Consider the following 22,475-nt stretch of genomic DNA (forward strand, 5'->3'; position numbering starts at 1 on the left):
GAGAAAGATTGAGGCTCAGAAAGCCAGAGAGAGACGTGCGAGGAAGAGGAGAGGGGCCGGAGCCGCAGGGAAAGGGGAGCGCGGGGCAAGGAGGAAGAGCAGGAGAAAGGGAGAAGAGAGAAGGGAATGGGGGCGCACGAAGGCAGCGGGCGGAGGAGGGGAGCGGACGGGAACGTGCGCGCGAGGAAAGCCAAGCCGGACCACCGCGCGGGCAGGGGACGGTCGCTGAGGGGCTGTGCCGAGAAGTCGGGGGGAGGCTGGACCGCGGGCCGCGGGACTCCTGGACAGCGCGAGGCGGCGCGGGGACTCCACTCCCTCTGAGGGGCTGGGGCGAGGGGGCTGGGGGGAGCGGTTGGGGGTCTGGGCGCGGCGCGGCAGCATTCTTCGCCTTTTCTTCCTCCGGCTCATTCCGGCCGATCGATACCTGCGCGGGACCTGCCCCCGCCGCTAATATCTTTTTAATGAGTTCGCCAGGCTTAAAGCGAGCGCGATCTGCCCTCCAGGGTGGATTTTCCCCCGGCAGATGTTTCGGGAGGAGGAGGCGCTCCGAGCTCCTGGGAGGGGGGACAAATCTCTCCCACCGAGGGGCGAGAGCAGGAGACTTTCTTCTAAAGTTCAAAAGAAAGACGGGCTTTCACTCGGCCCCCAAAAAATGTATTTCTCGGCGGACAATGGGCTTCTTTCTGCGTCTCTGAGGGCCGGCCGGGCGGGAGAGGCGGGGACCAGTGCGCTTTGGCTCTGCCTGACCTACTCGCACCCCCCACACACACCCAGGCCGGGGCCCCCGAGCAAGGACGCAGGAGCCGCGAACTCAGACGCCCCTCCGAGCATCCCCATTAAGCGCGCTGTCTGGACCTGGCCGTCCCGGAGCTGAGCCCCGGCGCACCGGCGAGAACCAAAGTGTCCTGCGGGCTGGGGCGCGGGGCCGGGGAGCCCTGGGCTGTCCCACGCGCCCCTGGTCTCGCAGGTGCCTCAGCCGGGCCGAAGGGGCGCGCTCTGGTGCCTCGAGGGGAGGCCGGAGGAATCTCCGGGCTTGGGCCAAGGCATCCTTCCCCTCGGCGCTCTGCCCTGCGCTGGGCAACAAGTAGAAATTAGCCGGCCCCGAGCGGTTGCCCGGCTCTGAGCCTGTCTTGCCCGCTCGGGCCTGGCCACCCCTCCGGGTCGCCCCCTGCCCGTCTCCTCCACTCCCCCTTAAGTGTCCCTCTATGGGGCTGTCGGCGTGCCGCGGCAGCCTGCTCGCCACTCTCGTGGGCTCCGGGGAAGGGGGCACCCGGGCGGCGAGGTGACCTCCGAAGAGCCGCGGCAGATTGATTCGTTCCGCCCGGAGCCGGGGCCGCGTGAATAGGGGCCCGGGCGGCGGCGGCAGCGGCGGCGACGGGGATAAAGATGTTCTCCCTGAAAGGGGGAGGGGGCGCGGAGCGGGAAGCGGGGCCATTCACTCCTGGCCCGGCCTCTGGGGAAGCCGCGCCGAAGAAAGGGGGCCGGGGCCTATTCAAGTCCTACGAGCCGCCCACAATGGCCCGATATACTGGGGGCCTCTCTATTAACGCCCATGAATATTAAAGAGATCGCCAAGAGGCGGCCAGCGGGCGAGGGGGGCGGCAGTGTCCGCGAGCTCCGGGCCGGCCGAGGGGAGGGAGCTTTGGCGCGAGCACATTCCGCGCCTGGGCCCCGTGGAAAATGACAAAACGACACGGGTCATCCGCTGGGAAAGCTCGGAATGTTTCTTCTCGAAATCTCCTCGGGGGAAGATGCCAGCACAGGGTCTTGTTCCCCGTTTCAACGCACCTTGATTCCGGGCGCTACCTACAGGCTCCCTTTTCGCGGGGCGGGGATCCGGGTGGGTTTGCGGCTAGACCAGAAGCACAAAAAGTGAGCACAGTAGAGACCTGGACGCACCAGCTGGGAGGCTGTTCTGGGCCCCGCTTCTGCCCCGCTCCCAGCAGGGCTCCCCGGGTTTGCGGGTCCGGAGGAGAGGAATGGGATTCCCTGGCAGCAGTCCGAGCCCTTGGTCACTGCGCCAGCGGAATCCAAACTTCTCACTCTAAGCCGGGGTCCAGGACTCAAATGCTGCACCCTAGCACAGAGGAAGCACAGACCTAAGGGCTTCCCGCAGTGGGACGTGGCCCTGGAGAGGGCCAAATCCTCGGGACTGTCGCGGGAAAGTGATCTGACCCAAAGTGAGACCAAGCAAGAAACAGTTCACAAAGTCTAACCCAAACCATTGCACAGATAGGGACACTGAGGCCCAGAAAGGAAAGGGGCAGTCCACACGTCACTCAGCAGTCCTCATCCCTCTTTGATCTCCTGGATAAAATGAGGGAGCTTTCGGGGCTTAGGATCTGCTGCAGCGCATGGCTCCTGGCAGCGCTCCCCGACGACATCTCCTCGGCTCTCAGCACTTTCTCCTCTCCACCTAGGTCTTGCTAGAAGCCAAGGAGTAGGCGCCGGTGAGGCTCCCCTGCAGGAGCCATCGGACTCCATACGCCCCCTCAGACTCCAGCCCTAGCCAGGGAGCCGAAGTAAACCTCGGGCTGCGTCGGAAAAGGTGTGGAGGTTTCGGGGACCCTAGCCCATCTCCCTCCTCAGCAGCGCTGCCCTCTGCTGGCGCCCTGCCCAACGGTCCTGCCTTCTGCAGGGTGCGCCCTGCCCTGGGCGCCAGCCTCAGGCGGACCCGGGCGCCGGGGCTGAAGGCCAGCTACCACCGTCTTCCTCCTCCCTTTGCGTCCCAGTGGGGACGGGGGATGCCGGAGACTACTGGCAGGAGCTGGGGACCAGGGGTCTGGAGTCTGACCGTCCGGGGTGAGGTCCTCTTAGTCAGGGAACGCCCGGGTGGTGGAGGGGCCTCTTTGTCTAGAGGCGTTCGGACAGGGTTTCGCTTACGGAAGGTCAGCTCGCTGCCCTTCCACCCAAGTCCCCCGCGCTGCGGGAAAGGTCTGAGGAATCCACACCGTACAGCGGAGACTACCCCGCGAGCCTGACCCACGCCGCGAGGGTCCAAGCACCTCCCTTAGCGGCATCTGAAATTGCAGCCTCGCGGGGTGGGGGGGAGCCAGAAGTGCGGCAGGTAGGGAGGTGTCCCGAGCTCTCTCACCAGATGTGTAAGGTTTGGGGTCTGAGGCTTGAGGCTGACCTGGGGGGCGGCGAAGCCTGCAGGAAGCGGGGGCCTTCCGCCAGAGAGAAGGAACCGCTGGGCTCCGAGGTGCCTCGAAACCGCCGCAAAGCAAGTCTACTCTTGGCGTGATGTGCAAGAGGAAAGGAGAGACTAGAGAGGCAGAAGAGAAAGAACCGGGAGGCAAGAAGGAATGGGCGCTGCAACGCCGAGGGCTTCCCCAGGCTGCTGCTCGGCCAGGAGCCCCGAGGCCGAGCCCGCACCACGGCCTGTCCCGGAGCCGCCCGCAGTTTCGGAGGGACTTCGCTCTCAGGCACGCCTGCTCCCACCTAGAAAGGGGTCTGGGGACCCCTTTCAATCCCCCTATGTCCCGTAGGAAATTCTTTTCCCAGCGACAGGCTGCCGGTGCGATTCCGGTCCTCCCATCTCGAACTCCGACCTGGCCCCGCAAGGGCCCGGAGCCTGGCCGCCCACGAAGCTGTTTCAGGCTTGGACCAGCCTCAGCCCCGACGGCGGCTGTGGCCCCGCCTCGGCAGACCCCTGAGCCCGCGGAGGAGCTTCGTAACCGGCTGCGCACAGCCAGCGAGTTGGCGCGGCCCCTTTGAAGCGAAGCGCCGGCTTCGGCAGAGCGGTCTGCGCAGGGGATCCGCGTGGCCACCGGGGCTGCGCGCGAGCTTGGGGCTACTGTGGCGGCCGGGGAAGTGCAGAGCCGCGGAGGGAAGAGGACGTGGGCCCGGGCCAGGGAGGGAGGGCCTTGCAGGGCTGGACCAGCCGGCAGGAGCAGTAGAGGAAAGGTGCACCCCGGGGCTGGGCCAGGCCGGTGAGAGTGCTTCAGGCCTAAAGGGAGCGCGGGGCCCGAAGCTAGGCGTCCCCTCTAGTCCACCCCGCTCCCTGGAGTCCTGGCGAGCCTCGCTGCCCCTCTCCCCTGCTCGGTCCCCTCCTCTCCTCACAGCCCACAGAGTCTCCCTCCCTGCCCCGCGCTTCCCACGGGGAGAGAAGAAAAAACAGGAGGGGGAAGGAAGGACCAGGGAGGGGAGGGAGGAGTGGAGGGGGACTGTTCGGAGCGGTCCGCGCGCCCCCGCCCCTCGCGCTCTTGCGACGAAGCTCCTCGAGCCCGGCCGGGTACAAGTCTGTCCTCCGACGTCAGGGGGTCATTAATAACCAATTAGGAGGGTCACTGCGGCTCCTATAAAGGCGCTGAGATTTTGCCAAGGGGAAGACGGCCCCGGCCGGGTGTGAGAGAGGCTAGTGCGCGTCTGAGAGCCCCTCGCTACCGCTTTCCGGCAACCACCCGCCTCTCTCCCACCCCGCACCCCCCGCACCCGCCTCCACCTCCACCCGCGTCTCTCCACCCTCTGCGCCGCCTCTGCCATCTCTGCAGATTTCCCCATCTCTCTTCCTCTCTGCCTGTCTCCTCCTTGTTCACTTTCCACCAGCCGCCCCCTCACCTCCCGCTCCCTCCTGTGTCCTCCTCCTCCTCTCCGTCCTCCCCCTGCTCCTGTTCCTTCTTCGCAGCCCTCTCCTCTCGCTCCTTGGGCTCCCCTCTCGCCCGCCCACCTTCCCCGTCAGCCGGGCCGTCCTCCGGCGCCGGGGAGCCCCGGGCCGCCCATGATGGGCTCCGTGCTCCCGGCTGAGGCCCTGGTACTCAAGACGGGGCTGAAGGCGCCGGGGCTGGCGCTGGCCGAGGTCATCACCTCCGACATCCTGCACAGCTTCCTGTACGGCCGCTGGCGCAACGTGCTCGGGGAGCAGCTCTTCGAGGACAAGAGCCACCACGCCAGCCCCAAGACGGCCTTCACCGCCGAGGTGCTCGCGCAGTCCTTCTCGGGCGGTGAGTCCAGCCGTCGGGGCCTGGCGCCACCCCTCCTCCCGGCAACCCTTATTCCGGTCCTGGCGGTGCACGCGAGACGCGGTTGGGATACACGGCCCCACTGCTCCTCGCTCCAACTTGGGCGCTCCCGGCGCTCCGTGCACCTCAGTTTCCCTGTGGGTGAAGCCTAGGCGCGAGCCGCCAAGCAGAGGTGGGTCGCAGAGCAGCTCCGCAGCCCACAAGGCTCAAGGACAGATCCCGGCGACCCCGTCGCCCCCGCCGGCCCCTCCCTTCCGCTCCCGCGCTGGAGCTGGCGGGTTCCCGGCATTTAAAGCCTTACTAGGCGTGTAATAGCAGTTGACTCAAAAAGAAGGGGTTTTAAATTCATTTAGTTAACTTGGGCTTGACCCGCGAAAGTTCCCACTTAAACCAAGAACTTTAAAAGGCAGCCGGGGCTGGGGAGGGGGCGGAGGGCGGGCAGGCCAGGAGAAAAAGCCGCGGGGAGAGCGAGGGAGAGAAAGAGAGAGCGAGAAAAGTTTCTTTTCTTTAAGATGTCTCAAGTTCTTATTCCTCATTCATCAACCCGCAAACAATATCTTTTCCCGGCTCTGGCTTATCTGCGCGTCGCCCTCTTTTCCCCCTTTACGATTTCTGTTCCTCTCTTAATTTACCGTGAAGACTAATTCCACTTCCATTCACGCTATGTCAACCATCTAATCCCCCCTTTTTGTAAGGGGAATTCCTCGGCCCCTTTTAAACAAGTCCCCTCCGCATTGAGCTACAATTTACTGCTACAGCATTCTTCCAGGGCTAATGAATTTAGAATTAGCAATTTCTTTCGAATGGAGCCGAGTGAATGCGATCACTTTAACAGCGTGACAAATTGCCCGCCGCGCCGCAATGGACACCGTTTAACCCCCCCTTTCAGCCGACCCGCTCGCCGGGTATTTTCCCAGGTAGCTTAGAGGGGAACCTTGTAAGACATGGAGGCCGCCCCTGTGCGCTTCGCAGCTCCCAGCCTGGCCGCAGAGGCCCGAGAGGGGAACCCTCGGGGGGCTGAGTGCCTCCGAGGCTCCTCCCAGTCCAGAGAGGACATCGGGGTTTGTCTGAGCCCGGGCGCTGCCCTCCCTGGCACCCCAGGGCCTGGGAGAAGAGAGGGACTCGGAGCGCCCGGGGTCACACAGCGAGCGCGGAGCCTGGCCAGCTGCTGCCAACTGCTGTTTCTTTGGCACCTCCAATGCCGTCCAGCCCGAGGTCTGTCCCCAGCGCTGACCACGTCCGGGTTCCTCTGCCAGTACCCAGAGCTCGGACGCACAGTGGGCTTCCGGAACCCGGCTAGGCGAAAGAGCCTCGGGTTGGCCTTCACCTCCTTTCGGGACTTGGCCTCAGTTTCCTCGTGCCTAAAACCGCTCACTGCCGTTGGCTCACTAATTCTTAAAAACTTTTCCGGGGCAGAGGACGGAAGAAGTTGTGAATGTTTTGAAGATTCGTGGAGAGACTAAAACCCGCTTTTAAAAATGATCCCCAACGCACCACTGGCTTTCCAGGGCACTGAGGGTCCCCGGGTTGCAAACAGAGGAGAGGTCGTTGAGCCTCCGCGCATCCGACTGCCCCCAACACCCGGGTGACCTCTCTGGATTTGGGGCCGACTTGGGGTTGGCCGGTCTGGGCAGGACCGAAGCCTGGGTCCCTGCGGGGAAGGAAGAGCCAGGCCTGGCTGCCTCCGGCTCTGACTGGTTTTCCTGCCTCCGCCGCCGCAGAGGTGCAGAAGCTGTCCAGCCTGGTGCTCCCAGCGGAGGTGATCATTGCGCAGAGCTCCATCCCTGGCGAGGGTCTCGGCATCTTCTCCAAGACGTGGATCAAGGCGGGCACCGAGATGGGCCCCTTCACCGGCCGGGTGATCGCCCCAGAGCATGTGGACATCTGCAAGAACAACAACCTCATGTGGGAGGTAGGCGCGGGCTGGAGCCGAGGGGCGGGGCGGGGGGCGCTGGCTCAGGGTGGGACCCGGGCTTCCGGTCGTCGCCACTTCCACCCGAGATGGGAGCAGCAGGCACTCCTGGCCTGGACAACCCCCTGAGCCGGGACTCTAAGCCGCCCGAACCTGGAGCTCACGCCGAACCTGGAGCTCACCCCGACTCTAGGCTCCCCCCAACACCTTGCCGCCTCAGAAGGCAGGGGAATATCCGACCCTCCTTCCTCCAGGACACCCGGGCAGAGCAGGAATGTTGTTGGCTCCACTTCGCAGATGAGGGTACTGAGACCCAGAGCAGCTAGGTCACTTATCCAGGGTCCCCACCGCCCTCCCTCCAGGTGACCTCCCAGCCCCTTACATTCTTTCCCTGGCCGGGGAAGCAGCGCCAGGAAAGCAGCTCAAGGCCAGTCCTGGCCTGGGGGTGAGGTAGGGCTGGAAAGGATGCCTAGTGAAGGCAGAATGACATGCACAATGACTGCGGCTGAGCTGCCATTGAGTCAGCTTCTGTGTCCCCAGCTTGAGTCACGGATGACTTCAGCAGCCCATGCCTTATTATTCCCATTTTATAGAGGGAAACCTCAGCTCCAAGAGGCTTCCATCTTATGCCTTCCCACCCCTCACTGTGACAGGTGCCAGGGAGGGCCTCACTGTACTTCCTCCTACCTTGCAGGGTGGGAAACCCACTGAGGCCAGACTGGTGCAACCCCTTCCTAGTCCCATTCCCTCACCCGCTTCTCCCAACCAGCCCCCTCCTGGCAGACCCTGAAGAAGCCCAACTGGATAGAACTGGGGAATGACCCAGAGGCCTCTCCTGACCTCATTTCTCCCTCCTCTGGAGGCCTGGGCCACTAAAAAACTACCTTTTCCAGTTGCTGGGTCAGGAAGTTGGGGTCCAGTTTGACTTCTGAGTGGCCTTGGCAGCTCCCATGAAGGGGTTTAGACCAAGCTAGAGTGCCACAGCGAGCCAGTCCTCCCTCCTGGGGCTCTGGTGCCCTCCCTCTCTGAGGCCCTGGCTGATGTTCTCAGTGCCATGGGGAGCACCTCTGCATCTCCTAAAATTGCTCAGGGCCACTTTGGGCAGTGACACCTTGGAGACTCTTTTCTTCTGAGGGCAGGGAGGACATGGCAACAGGAGCATGGATCTTGGTCAGCCCACCGTGCCCTGGAGACTGACCCCCTGTGGGCCACTTCCAGATGGCTAGCCTCAGGCAAGTCCCTGCGCCTCTCCGGCCTTCCTTTCCATGACTGGAAAACGAAGCTTTATCCACTTCCCGGGGCTGCTGTGAGGATGGAGAGTGTGTGTGTGCGTGTGCGTGTGTGTGTGCGTGCCTGGAAGATCGTACATGTGGCATAGCCCTGCCTTACCTGATCCTTGATCCATTTGTGCCCAGGTGTTCAATGAGGATGGAACGGTGCGCTACTTCATCGATGCCAGCCAGGAGGACCACCGGAGCTGGATGACCTATATCAAGTGTGCACGTAACGAGCAGGAGCAGAACCTGGAGGTGGTCCAGATCGGCACCAGCATCTTCTACAAGGCCATCGAGGTGTGTGTGTGCACCGTTGTGCAGGGACCAACCAGCAAACCTGGCGGGGGGAGGTGTGCAGGGCAGTGGCATCCAAGAACCACAGCAGACAGTGGGGACCTGACACTGGCCTAGCCAGCCTTACTCAGGCCATGCGGCTGCGGCAGACAGCTGGTCTCCAGACACCCTGCTCTCCAGTGTGTGACCTCCATTCGAAGTTTTCTGCTGCAGATCAGAAAGGATGGAACTCTCAACTTGATGCCATTGGGAACGTCACAAGCATCTCAATAGTGAGATCCCTGGAGGTTGGCTGGGGGGGGGGTCCCAAGGTTCAGGGGTCAGAGAGACACAGAGAAGCAAGATGGGGAGAGGCAGCCCAGGGAATGCATTGGTGGGGAGGCAGGGCGTGTGTCTGCCACCGTTTAGCTGTCTGAGGTCCCTCATTCTGCATGTACGAGCACCAGTGGCTTATGGCTCATGAGTCAAGTCTCAGCGATGGCTCCCTGTGTGTCGGGCTTTCAGATAATAGATAAGCAGTATGGCCTTTAATCCCCACGGACCCCCAGAGGAGGATTTTGTGATTATTTACAGTTTATAGGCCAGAAAAGCAGGTCTCCTTCAGTGACAGCAGACCTGGGAATTTTGCAGGACATCTGGGGAGATTGTTAGCACTAATAGCTGTGCTTTCTGAGCCTTCTCGTAGGAGACAGGGCCAGATAACAGGCTGGACGCACTGGCTCACGCTTGTAATCTCAGCACTTTGGGAGGCCGAGGTGGGTGAACTCCTGAGGTTAGGAGTTCAAGACCAGTCTGGCCAACACAGTGAGACTTTGTTTCTACTAAAAATACAGAAATAAGCTGGGCGTGGTGACAGGACCTATAATCTCAGCTACTCTGGAGGCCCAGGCCCAGGACAGAGGTGGCTTCAACACAGGAGGCAGAGGTTGCAGTGAGCTGAGATTGTGCCACTGTACTCCAGCCTGGGTGACACAGTGAGACTCTATCACAAAAAAAAAAGGATAACAGACAGATAAATATCACTTCCCATGGTGTGGCAGGGGTGAGGCTGAGCCAAGAAGGTTCAGAGGAGAATAGGAAGAGGAGGGCTTCCTGGCAGGGCAGTGCTTGGGCAGAGGCAGGAAAGCTCCAGGTGTCTGCGCAGCGGCTGAGGGTGCAAACCAAGCAGAGAGCTGGTCGCCAGGCAGCTGGTCCCACATGGGGACCCGCCCTGGATAGTGTCCCTTGGCAGGAAATCTGGCCCAGGAGTAGAGGGAAGCCACCCACCAGCTGGTGGGAACAGGCTGGTGGCAAATGCTGTGTGGAGGTGGTCAGGCTCTTCCTATCACACTTCTCTGCTCTCCGCGGGGTGGGGCTGGGGCTTGGTGGAGTTCTTCAGATGTTCCGTAGGAGCAGAGAACGACTGACCTTTAGTCCATGTTCCATTTTCTCCCCGGGACTCAGATCCTGAAGCTCTTTCTAAGACCCCGGGGGGCGCCAAGGCCTAGTAGCTTCTGGGACGGGTTCCTTTGGTTGTCCCTGAATAATAAGGCCCCAGGGACTGTCCCAGAGGTGACAGCAGGGGTCCTAGCCTGGGTCCCAGCTGAGGGGGGTGCTTGGATGAGCAGGAGGTGGAGGATAGAAACAGGTGAGTGGTTCCTGGATTGGGCTTCAAGTGAGGTAGGATGGCCATGGGGCAGGGTGCAGAGAGGACTGAAGGTGGCCCAGGCCCACGACAGAGATGGCTCCTGTGACCATCCGGCTGTGCCACCACATTCTAGAATTGACTTCCAGTGTAGTTGAGCCCCACACCTAACAGAATGCACCCTCCCAGATCCTCACCTCACCACCCTCTGTCACACACATCTTCACCCGCATACCCTCCTTCCAACCATCCTTATACAGATGCAATGGAGGACTCCCACTCCCCTCACCCCCCTACACACACTCGTGGGAACACAAGAGACAGACCAACATCATTTTGGCAAGAGGGCTCCAGGCTGGGGCAGACGTGGGGGCCTGAGTCTCATCTGTCTGTGCAGGTCACACCAGTTAGAAGCCAAACAAACTCAGGAAATATGAATAGATATTTAGAAATTCAGTCCAAGGGCAAGGAGCTGAAGAATATCTTCAGGGAAGCATCTGAGTTTATAGGATAAGGAAAAATGGTCATCTACATTCTATCAGGAATTTACGTTGAAAAAAGAGGATCAGGCAGGGACGGTGGCTCACTCCTGTAATCCCAACAGTTTGGGAGGCTGAGGGGGACAAATCGCCTGAGGTCAAGAGTTGGAGACCAGCCTGGCCAACATGGTAAAATCCTGTCTCTACTAAAAATACAAAAATTAACCAAGCATGGTGGCAGGTGCCTGTAATCCCAGCTACTTGGGAGGCTGAGGCAGGAGAATTGCTTGAACCTGGGAGTTGGAGGTTGTAGTGAGCTGAGATCAGCACCATTGTACTCCGGTCTGAGTGACAAAGTGAGACTCCATCTCAACAACAATAATAATAAAAAAAAGAGGATCAGGACGCACTCACACACAATATCATATATGTGATACAGATAGGTCCACTGATTTAGCTATCAGTGCTTTCCCTTCTAAGAAGGGACTGTTTGCATGAAGGACGAGAAAGCAAAATGCCACACATTTTACTTTTAAAGTAAATTTGGATACATTTTTTTTGGCAACCATTTCGTCAAAATGTCAGATTTCACTTACGGGATAAATTCCACCCTCGAGATGAGGCTGAAGCCCAGTGCTCATGCAGCCCTTCTGGACTAGACCAGAAGACACTGCTGCTCCCCAGGCCACTCCCAGGATGCCTCAGGAATCAGTCGGCTGTTTGTTCTGTGCGTGTGGGTGAGTTAACCAAGGACAGTGACCTCTACGGTGATGTTTTCTTGAACTTACTGCCACTCAGAACCGCTATTCATATTTCATAACAATAACCCATTACTTGCCAAAAATAGGAAGGAACTTTTTTTTTTTTTTTTTTTTGAGACGGGGTTTCGCTCTTGTTACCCAGGCTGGAGTGCAATGGCGTGATCTCAGCTCACCGCAACCTCCGCCTCCTAGGTTCAGGCAATTCTCCTGCCTCAGCCTCCTGAGTAGCTGGGATTACAGGCACGTGCCACCGTGCCCAGCTAATTTTTTGTATTTTAGGTAGAGACGGGGTTTCATCATGTTGACCAGGATGGTCTCGATCTCTTGACCTCGTGATCCACCCGCCTCGGCCTCCCAAAGTGCTGGGATTACAGGCGTGAGCCACCACACCCGGCCCAGGAAGGAACATCTTTATTCAACAAGCAGAATATACTACTGCTGTTCTAAAACTTTTCATAAATACAGAATAACAGCCCTCTCAACAGAGACGAAGGCAACGGGGCTTTAGAGCCCAGGCAGTGAGTGGAGGGTCCTCAGCAGGGTGTGCATCTGGCCAGATCCACTGAAGTGATCCCTGGGGAACCTCCTGGCTTACTCCAGTCACAGAATGTACTATAACCTCAGGTGCCCAAAATGACAGTTCTAGAAAGTGTCTAGCACATGGCGAGTGGCCACTAAATGAAGGAATAAAGGGGCTTAGCAACATTTTTTTTCCTTTGAGACAGAGTCTTACTCTGTTGTCCAGGCTGGGGTGCAGTGGTGCAATCTTGGCTCACCACAACCTCTGCCTCCCGGGTTCAAGCAATTCTCTTGCCTCCCAAGCAGCTGGGATTACAGGCTCCACACCAGGCTAATTTTTGTATTTTTAGTAGATTTCCCCATGTTGACCAGGCCGGTCTCGAACTCCTGACCTCAAATGATCCACCCACCTCGGCCTCCCAAAGTGCTGGGATTACAGGTGTGAGCCGCTGCACCTGGGCAGCAACTTTTAAAAAATAGAATCTGCTCAGCCCTTGGTGTGCTGCTATTACTATCCCCATTTTTACAATGGTAAAATTAAAATGTTCAGGGAGATTACGGGAGGTTGTTGAGCTGTGATTGAAACCCAGGCTCGTCTGACCCCAGAGCCGGAGTGCTGAATCACATGCCATGTGGCCTCCCTGGCCAATATCTGTTTGCTGGAACTCTATTAATTGGTGTGTCGGGACATCTGTGGTACAATGGAAATTGATGTTTGTCCAGATGACATTGAGATCCTTTTACACTGGGGCTGCGGCTCCCTGGAGAAGGGGAGGGTATTTGCAGTCTCCAGGGAGCGTGTTCAGTGGGAGGACATAAATTTACAGCAGGAAAACAAGCCAAAAATTCTGTCATTTCCAATTTATAATAAAAATTCAGAAAGTGGGGCGGGACAGGCCTTCTGGGCTCATACGGATGGTTGAGAAGCACGTTGAGAGGGTATGTCTGTTTGTCAACAAAAGACTCAGGCACTGGTATTCCAGAGTTTTGCCGATGTAGATTTTGTGGTACAGGACTCAGTTCCTTTGGGAATTGCTTTGTTTGTTTTGTGTTCTAAGCCTATTCCTGCTCCCCAGAAAAGTGACAGACCAGCTGATCTTGCTTCTCCGAGCCCCAGCAGAGAGCCTGGCCAGCCAGGCCAGGCCCGAGTCTCAGCAGTAAAGAGTCAGTGCTGCTGAGGGGGCCTACAGACCACAGTGGCTGTTCTTTGCATCTGGGCCGTCGGCTGGTGGGACCCTGGCAGCCTCTGCACGGTCAGCCCAGGGTTCCAGGGGAAAAGCTGTGGGTTCCAGGGAAGAAGCTGCAGGTTCCAGGTTTTCCTGGGCTTGATAGTAGAAGTTTGTTGATGGAGGGTACCTGTGAGCAGGCAGACACCAGAGGCCTGGGCAGGGGACACTGAAGGGCAGAGAGACACTCCCAGTTCCCCTGCCTCTGGGCAGGTGAGGCTGTCTCCCTACTGCTGCTGGCTTCTAGCTGGCTGGAAATATACATCATTCTCAATTCCAGTAGGCTTTTGTTTTTTTCTTTTGGAGACAATTTTGTTCTGTCTCCCAGGCTGCAGTATTCAGCTCACCACAACCTCCACCTCCTGAGTTCAAGCAATTAAGCGATTCTCGTGCCTCAGTCACATGAATAGATGTGAGTACAGGCATGCGCCACCACTCCCAGCTAATTTTTTTTTCTTTCTTTCTTTTTTCTTTAATTAGTAAAATGAATTTTAGTACATTAAAAGCATTCTAGGCCGGGTGGCTCACACTTGTAATCCCAGCACCATGGGAGGCTGAGGTGGGTGGATCATGTGGTCAGGAGTTCGAGACCAGCCTGGCTAAGATGGTGAAACCCGTCTTTACAAAAAATAAAAATAAATTTTAAAAAATACAAAAAAACCCCACATTCTTAGTAAATAACTCACCCTTATACTATAATAGTCCCCATCAGAGCTCTTATTTTATTTTATTTATTTATTGAGATGGAGTTTAGCTCTGTTGCCCAGGCTGGAGTGCAGTGGCACAATCTCGGCTTACTGCAACCTACTCCTTCTGGGTACAAGTGATTCTCCTGCCTCAGCTTCCTGAGTAGCCAGGATTACAGGTGTGCACCACTATGCCTGGCTCATTTTCTATTTTTAGTAGAGACAGGGTTTCACATGTTGGCCAGGCTAGTCTTGAACTCCTGACCTCAAGTGATCCACCTGTCTCAGCCTTCCAAAGTGCTGGGATTATAGACACGAGCCACGGCACCTAGCAAAACTCCTTTTTTTTCTCTTTTCCCAAGATGGAGTCTTGCTCTGTCACCCAGGCTGGAGTGCAGTGGCTCAATCTCAGCTCACTGCAACCTCCGCCTTCCAGGTTCAGGCAGTTCTCTTGCCTCAGCTTCCTGAGCAGGTGGAATTACAGGCACATGCCACCACGCCTGGCTAATTTTTGTATTTCTAGTAGAGATGCGGTTTCACCATGTTGGCCAAGCTGGTCTCAGACTTCCGACCTAAAGTGATCTGCCCGCCTTGTCCTCCCAAAATGCTGGGATTACAGGCATGAGCCACCGAGCCCTGCCTACTGTTATATATTTATTTGATATTTAATAATAGTTATTTTTAATTAAAATTAAAAGGCTAGTGTTGGCTTAGTATTTAATGACCCCTCAGACCTGCAGCCTGGAGGTAGAGTTCAGCTGGGGCTCCCTCCCATCTTTGCTGGAGGAGTTGGCTTCTCTTCTGGGGAGATGGGGCTGGGAACTGGGAGTACCTTCATGGGGCTGGTGTCATTGGAGTATTCGGGCCTAGCCTGTGCTCTTGCTGGACACTGAAGGCAGAACCCCAGGTCACGCTGGGCTTCCACGGTTCCAGTGGCCTCTGCCACGCTGCTTGATCAGTGAGTATTCGTGCAGGGACTTGGATGTGCCAGAAACCGCCGCCAGCTTCTCTGAGACACAGGCGAGCTCCAGGAAAATAATCGCTGGCGCTTCCATGTCTGGACTGTGCAAAGAGCTTTATGCATATGGCTCTGCTGCACCCCAAAAACCACTTAGTGAGGCCATGGCAGTGTGAGAAAACAGGCCCTGCGATGTGAGGGAACTTGCCCAAGGTCACTCGCTCAGCAGATGGGGAGCCCTGGCGGACCCCCACATGTCTGACTCCAGACTGGGCGGGAACCCTCTGCAGGGCATGTTCAATAGTCTGGGGGAGGATGCTGATTGCTTTGAAGGAACCATGACATGAGCATGTCTGGTTTCAGCCAAGACTTGAAGCCAAGGATTGGCACAATGTTGGAGGTGACTTACAACCAAGAGTCTTAGAGTTGGGGGCACCTCAGGGACCATATTCCTTGACCCCGTCATTTGAGGAGCACAGAAAAGCAAAGTGAGTTGCCTAAGGTCACACAGGGACCTGGTGAGAGAGGGCTCATCTGAACCATCTGATAGACTTACTTCCTTCACAGTTAATTTATGTGAAATATTTCAGTTCCATCGTCTGCATTTCTGGGAGGTCCACAAAACCTCTTCCTTCCATCCCAGTGAGGTCTGGCAAAAAAGTAAAATTTTTAAAACTGTAAAAAACAAACAAACAAACAAAAACCACCCGAATCAGAACCTCTTTCTTCTCTGCCCCTTTCCAGCTGAGGCCTCCACCTCTGACCTGCTGGCCTCCTGGACAGCGGCTATGACTGTGAATGAGGAGAGAGGGCACCAGGACTCTCGCTGTGGTGCCAGATTCTAATCTGTTCATTTTCTTGGAGGCACCATCTAACTTTCTGTGGCTTCTGGGACTGCACTTGGTGTCTCCATGCTGGCTTCTTGTCACTTACTTACCCTGAGGCTCACCATGATGCCCTGTGAACCATGGGAGGATGTGGAAATGCATGTGGTGATTCTAGGTGGAATCTCAGGAGGATGACCGTCACCTAGGCCCCCTCCCACCTGCTGTCCTCATCCCTTTTCTTTCTACCTCCCTCCCCTCTTCCCTTTTTTTTTTTTTTTTTTCTTGAGACAAGGTCTTGCTCTGTCACCCAGGCTGGAGTGTAATGGTGCAATCTCAGCTCACTGCAACCTCTGCCTCCTGGGATCAAGCAATTCTGCCTCAGCCTCCCAAGTAGCTGGGACTATAGGCATATGCCATCACGCCTGGCTATTTTTTCTTTTTTTGTAGAGACGGGGTTTTGCTATGTTGCCCAGGCTAGTCTCAAACTCCTGGCCTCAAGGAATTGCCCACCTTGGCCTCCCAAAGTGCTGGGATTACAGGCATGAGCCACTGCGCCCGACATCCACTTCCCCCTTTTCAGGGGTGAGCAGAGCTTGCTGCTATGCTCTGAGGGTCTTCCAGGCTCTGACAGAGGAAGGAAGATGCGGTGAACCAGAGTTCTGAGTGCTGGCTCTGCAGGCTGAACCAGACAGAAGCAGAGGGGCCCTTCTCTCCAACCACAGAAGCCAGTGTGGGGTTCTGCTTTGGCATGGTTTCAGACAACTCTATATTTGCTTTTTTTTTTTTTTTTTGAGACAGAGTCTCACTCTGTTGCCCAGGCTGGAGTGCAATGGCACAATCTTGGCTCACAGCAACAACCTCCACATCCCAGATTCAAGCAAATATCCTGCCTTAGTCTCCCAAGTAGCTGGGATTACAGGCATGCGCCACCATGCCCGGCAAGTTTTTTGTATTGTTAGTAGGGACAGGGTTTCATCATGCTGGCCAGGCTGGTCTCCAGCCATCTAACCTCAGGTGATCCACCCACCTCAGGCTCCCAAAGTGCTGGGATTATAGGCATGAGTCACCACACCTGCCTGGGTTTCAGACACCTCTAGATGGAATTCCATGTGATCTTTTGTGCTTCAATTAAAAAAGGAACCACCAGGGAAACAAACCAGCTGTTGCCTGGGAGTGTCTGGGTTTTTCCGGGCACATCAGATAGTGGCCCCCCGGGTCAGGTGCCAAGGCCAGCACTTCTGGGATCCAGGCCTCGGGAGAGTGACAGGTGTCCCCTCTCTCATATGCCCTGCCTGGCTAGGGCCTGGAGCTTCCCCACTTGGGAAGGGTAAGTGGCTTCCATGAGAGGCCTGGCAGGCCCCTTGGGATGTCCTGGAGTGTGTGGTGTTTATGATCAGTGCCACCCCAGGAGCAGGACCCTTATGGCTCCCTGGATCGCCACCGCAAAACCCTCTGACTAACATCCTTTGCCATGATTCTGAGGCAGGTCCTCCCCCAGAGCAGCAGAGCCCCAACACCATTTGTGAGGTTCTCTGTCATCGACCTAGGACGTGGTGAACAGGACTCTGTGTGAAACAGTGCACGCCATCATTTCCTGGGGTAGAGGTGTTCATCTATCCAAATGCTGCTTTTTAGCATCTGCCACATGCATGGAGACACTCAGAGCCCTGTGCTTGGTCAGGAAGTACCTGTGATGTGGGCTGCCGATGGGAGCTATGGATAAGAGATGTTTCCCGAACATTATCCCCGCAGCGGGTAGCCAAGTACCCTAGGGTGTCCCACAGCCCACGCTCCTTGAAAACATCTGGCTCAGCCCTGCAGCCCCGGGGGCTGGCTGACTCTAGTTCCCCTGCGTAAGAATTGAAAAGTCTTCTAGTTTTCCATCTTCCATTACTTCTGCTTGCTGCAAGGCGTCCATTCTGGTGTTGTCAGCTTGGAAGCCCTCCTGTGGCTGCAGCTTGGACAGAGATGGCAAGAGGGCCTGGGCAGGGAGAGGAGAGTAGAGCAGCTTGACATCCCCAGGGCCTTTCGTTTTTGTGCAGCTTGCCGGGACGGCTCAGTGGAAATGGGCCTGTGTGGCTTTCTGGGGGCTGAGACTGGGTCCAGATATCATGGCTGTGAAGGGTTGCTCAGAGATCCCCGACTCTCACTTCCCGGCTGCCGCCTCCCTGACCTCCTCTTGCCCCCTTCCCTGCAGATGATCCCACCGGACCAGGAGCTGCTGGTGTGGTATGGAAACTCACACAACACCTTCCTGGGGATCCCTGGTGTGCCCGGGCTAGAGGAGGACCAGAAAAAGAACAAGCATGGTAGGTTTTCCCCATGGGGCCACTGAAACACAAACCCATGGAGAGGGGAGCCCAGGGAGGCCAGAGAGAGAGAAGGAGAGAGGCAGGGAAGCTCCCGGCCTCCAGGGACCTTGGTTTAATGTCTGGCAGCGTTGAGCGGCTAAGACATACAGGTCCAAGGAGGCTGATGCCACTGGAGCTGCCGCATGGGCCAGGCAAGGGTGGAAGATGGTCCTCCTGCTTCTTGGCCAGAAGAGACTGGGGAGTACATGGGGGAGACCAGAGAGGCAATGAGGTGTGGCAGGAGAAGAAAGGAGTTGGGCAGCAGGAGCCTGGACTGAGTCCTAGTTCTGCTCTGCAGTCTTGGAAATGCTCTGTGCTTTAGTTTCCTCATCTGTAAAGGGAAGGTGCTGGGCAAGATCATCTCTAGTTCCCTTCCGGCTCTGTATATTTCCTTGCCTTGTCACTGATGTCCAGTGCAGGGCCTGGCACAGAGTAGATGCTCAGTGTAAGCCTTTAGAAGGAAGGCAGGACAGAATGTGCCTGTGTGTGTGCTGGGGGACACTGCCCATCACAGCAGAGACCATTTGCTCAATACCTATTTCTTGCCAAGAATTGGGCTAAGCCGGGTGTTGTGGCTCACACCTGTAATCCTAGCACTTTGGGAGGCTGAGGCGGGTGGATCACGAGGTCAAGAGATCAAGACCATTGTGGCCAACATGGTGAAACCCTGTTTCTACTAAAAATACAAAAATTAGCTGGGCGTGGTGGTACACACCTGTAATCCCAGCTACTCGGGAGGCTGAGGCAGAACTGCTTTAACTTGGGAGGGAGAGGTTGCAGGGAGCTGAGATTGCACCATTGCACTCCAGCCTGGAGCCTGGCAACAGAGCAAGATTCTGTCTTAAAAAAAAAAAAAGAAGAAGAAGAATTGGGCTAAATCTTTGGCAGATATCATCCCACTAGGTCTTCCTAAAACCTCTGTAAAAAAAATTTTTTTTTTGAGATGAAGTTTCACTCTGCCACTCAGGCTGGAGTGCAGTGGTGCAGTCTTGGCTTGCTGCAACCTCTGCCTCCCAAGCTAAAGCGGTTCTCCTGCCTCAGCCTCCAGAGTAGCTCAGATTACAGGCGCCCACCATCACACCCAGCCAATTTTTGTGTTTTTAGTAGAGATGGGGTTTTGCTATGTTGGCCAAGCTGGTCGAGAACTCCTGACCTCAAGCGATCTGCCCAACTTGGCCTCCTAAAGTGCTGAGATTACCTGTGTGAGCCACTGCACCTGGTCTGTGAACTTTTATTATCCATCTTTTTATTTATTTTTGAGACAGGGTCTCTGTCTGTCACCCAGGCTGGCAGTGGCATGATCTTGGTTCACTGCAGCCTCAAACTGTCCTCCCACTTCAGCCTCCCAGGTAGCTGAGACCACAGTCGTGTGTCACCACACCTGGCTAATTTTTAAAATTTGTTGTAGAGATGGGGTCTCGCCATGTTGTCCAGCTGGTCTGGAATCATAGGATCAAATGATCTCCTGCCTCTGCCTCCCAAAGTACTGGGATTATAGGCATGAAGCACCGTGGTCAGTGGTTCTTATTTTTGACGGATGAACCTGAGGCTGGTGAGCTACCGTTTATTAAGCCCTTGCTCTGCAGCTAATGTTTTACAAACATTAATTTCTCTAGGCCGGGCATAGTGGCTCATGCCTGTAATCCCAGCACTTTGGGAGGCAGAGACAGGAGGATTACTTGAGCCCAGGAGTGCCAGATCAGCCTAGGCAACATGGCAAGACCCTATCTCTACAAAAAAATTTAAAAATTAGCCAGGTGTAATGGCCCGAGTCTGTGGTCCCAGCTACTTGGGAGGCTGAAGTGGGAGGATCGCTTGAACCCGGGAGATCGAGGCTGCAGTGAGCCGAGATGGCACCACTGCACTCCAGCCTGGATGACGGAGCTAGACACTGGCCAAAAAAAAAAAAACAAAAAAAAAAAAACGTTTTCACTGATTCTTACCAGGCTTATGAGGGCGATGTTAATATTACCTCCATTTCAGGAAGGAGAAAACCAAGGCGCAGTTCCCTGGTACAGAGTAGACACTCAGTAAATGTTTGTGGGATGAGTTAATGAAAGGTTTGTGGGCGGGGGCCATCATAATTGCCTGCTCCAGTCCAGGCACCCTTCAGACACCCGCTAAGGCAGGTCGGGTGCTTAGCGCAGAGACTTTCCATCGACGTCCTTTCTTATCCTCTCGGGCAACCGTGGGCCCGCCCGGAGAGGCAGCGCTAGGTTTCCACTTTACAGATGAGAAAGCTGAGGTTTAGCGAGGCTAAGTCAAGTCCCCGAGGTCTCGCATCGCGATTGGGAGTCCAACTCCTATTCGACCCCCTAGGGGACCCTTCGCTGTCCCTCCCGTCCGTCTGCCACCTTCCAAGCAACAGGGCCCGGGCGGGGGACATTGGTGGCCTGGGCCGCGGGGTGCCGGTTCTAACGGGGCTGCTCTCTCCCGTTCCCCGTCTCCCTTCCCCCGCCCGGCCACGCGGCCAGAGGACTTCCATCCGGCGGACTCGGCGGCGGGCCCCGCAGGCCGCATGCGCTGCGTCATCTGCCACCGCGGCTTCAACTCGCGCAGCAACCTGCGCTCGCACATGCGCATCCACACGCTGGACAAGCCCTTCGTGTGCCGCTTCTGCAACCGCCGCTTCAGCCAGTCGTCCACGCTGCGCAACCACGTGCGCCTGCACACGGGCGAGCGCCCCTATAAGTGCCAGGTGTGCCAGAGCGCCTACTCGCAGCTGGCGGGCCTACGCGCACACCAGAAGAGCGCGCGCCACCGGCCACCCAGCGCCGCGCTGCAGGCGCACTCGCCCGCGCTGCCCGCCCCGCACGCGCACGCGCCCGCGCTCGCCGCCGCCGCCGCGCACCACCTGCCGGCCATGGTTCTGTGAGCGCGCCCGCGCCCCCGCCCGGCCCCGCGCGCCCCTCGCCCTCCGCCCAGATCCCCTGCCCTGCTGGGGGTGCTCCCCGGAAGTGGCCCCCAGGCACCCCCGCCTCGCCCCATCTCGCAGATGAGGGCGCTGAGCGCGGCGTCCCTCCCTAGGCCGCGCAGCTGGTGCGGCTGCTAGGCCGCCTCCTCTGGGAGGGGGTCCTCCTGCCCGACCTCCGCCCGGAGTTCCCCTCCTGCTGTAGAGCCGGGCGCCTAGACTGGCATCCCTCTCGTGGGTGGCAGGAGAGCGGACTTAGAGCCCCCCAGGGCCCCTCAGCAGAGGAAGGGGAGTTCCGACCTCCGCCAGCGAGAGTCCGGTGCTTCGGAATGGAGGGAGGGCGACCTCCTCGTCAGGGTGCGGCCTGGTTCGGGGGTTGGGGGGGGCGCCATCTCCTTTTCCGTCCCCTGGGACTGGTGTCCTGAAGTGTCGGGAGACCTGACGCAGCCTGGACAGGCGCGGGCTACTGGGGTCCATCGGAAGCCAGAAGAGACCCGGAGAGATCTGCATCTTCAGGGTCCCTCTCTCCTTTAGGCCACCTTACCCCAAACCTGGCTCCTGGGGAATGGATGAACAAGGAGTTCTTTGCAGTGCGCCAGGCAGGTAGAGAGTAAAGGCACAACGGAAAACCTCTGTAGGACCCCGAGCAAGACCCTGCACCACTTTGGGCCTCAGTTTCCCCATCTGTAAAATGAGAGAGTTGGACCAATGCCCCCTCCCCTTCAGTTGTGACATCATGCCTGGGGAAGGCGAAAGTTTCCCCCAGCCCCTTCCAACACACACACTCCAGCGAGAGGAGAGCAAGACTGGAACCGCTGCCCTGGAGGTTATGGTGGCTTCTGTGGCCTAGAAGCGTTTCCAAGGTGTGCCCAGTCCCAGGACTTCCGCCCCGTCTGCCCACACTTCCTTGGTCCGTGTCCGTTTCCCCAAACTCCGGCCGTGCGCGCCCTCTGGTGTCACCTCTCACACCTTGCAGTCATTTACCAGGATTCCCGTGGGGCGTTTTGTAAAATAAAGAAACTATAATATTAATGAAAAGTTTAAAATGTATAGAGTTTTCAAGAAACTGTGTTCTACTTCCAGAAAAATGGTCACTTTAACCTTGTAAATATTTATCTAAAATGATATTTACAAACTGTGATATAATATTATTTGATTGTATATGTACAACTGTAAATACATTTGTACCTCTCTTGTATTCTAAAATAAAATTACTTGGAGCATTTATCATTTAGCACCTGAATGGGTGGACACTTTTGTCTGCATGAAGGAAAAATAGCAAGTGCCTAGAAGCGGCCGGGCATGCCTGGTTGGGATCAAGCCTGTAATCCCAACACTTTGGGAGGCCAAGGCCAGCGAATTACCTTCAGCAACAGTGGGAGACCTTATCTCTTTAAAAAAAATTGTTTTGGGGCCGGGCGCGGTGGCTCACGCCTATAATCCTAGCACTTTGGGAGGCCGAGGTGGGTGGATCACCTGAGGTCAGGAGTTCAAGACCAGCTTGGCCATCATGGTGAAACCCCATCTTAAAAAAAAAAAAAATTGTTTTGGCTGCGAGCGGTGCCTCACACAGGCGGCTCACCTGAGGGCAGGAGCTCGGGGCCAGCCTGATCAACACGAGAAACCCTATCTCTACTAAAAATACAAAATTAGCCAGGCTTGGTGGCGGGTGCCTGCAATCCCAACTTCTTA

The 22,475-nt window shown here is 56.9% G+C and overlaps 1 protein-coding gene across 1 annotated transcript; it reads left to right on the forward strand.

The window, feature by feature from the left end:
• Positions 1-392: 392 nt before the first annotated feature.
• On the forward strand, positions 393-22,013 carry PRDM12 (PR/SET domain 12). The gene is made up of 5 exons (XM_002743399.7): positions 393-4,943; positions 6,683-6,873; positions 8,289-8,444; positions 17,719-17,830; positions 20,347-22,013. The coding sequence occupies exons 1-5, from the start codon at positions 4,721-4,723 to the stop codon at positions 20,745-20,747; spliced, it is 1,083 nt and encodes a 360-aa protein (XP_002743445.2). The 5' UTR covers positions 393-4,720; the 3' UTR covers positions 20,748-22,013.
• The last annotated feature ends 462 nt before the right edge of the window (positions 22,014-22,475 follow it).

The sequence above is a fragment of the Callithrix jacchus genome, chromosome 1 (assembly GCF_049354715.1).
Source record: "Callithrix jacchus isolate 240 chromosome 1, calJac240_pri, whole genome shotgun sequence".
Classification (NCBI taxonomy): domain Eukaryota; kingdom Metazoa; phylum Chordata; class Mammalia; order Primates; family Cebidae; genus Callithrix; species Callithrix jacchus.

Coding starts and splice junctions, on each gene's coding strand:
- PRDM12 (XM_002743399.7), top strand. CDS start 4,721: ATGATGGGCTCCGTGCTCCCGGCTGAGGCCCTGGTACTCAAGACGGGG. Junction 6,874..8,288: donor ACAACAACCTCATGTGGGAG/GTAGGCGCGGGC, acceptor ATTTGTGCCCAG/GTGTTCAATGAGGATGGAAC. Junction 17,831..20,346: donor CCAGAAAAAGAACAAGCATG/GTAGGTTTTCCC, acceptor CCACGCGGCCAG/AGGACTTCCATCCGGCGGAC.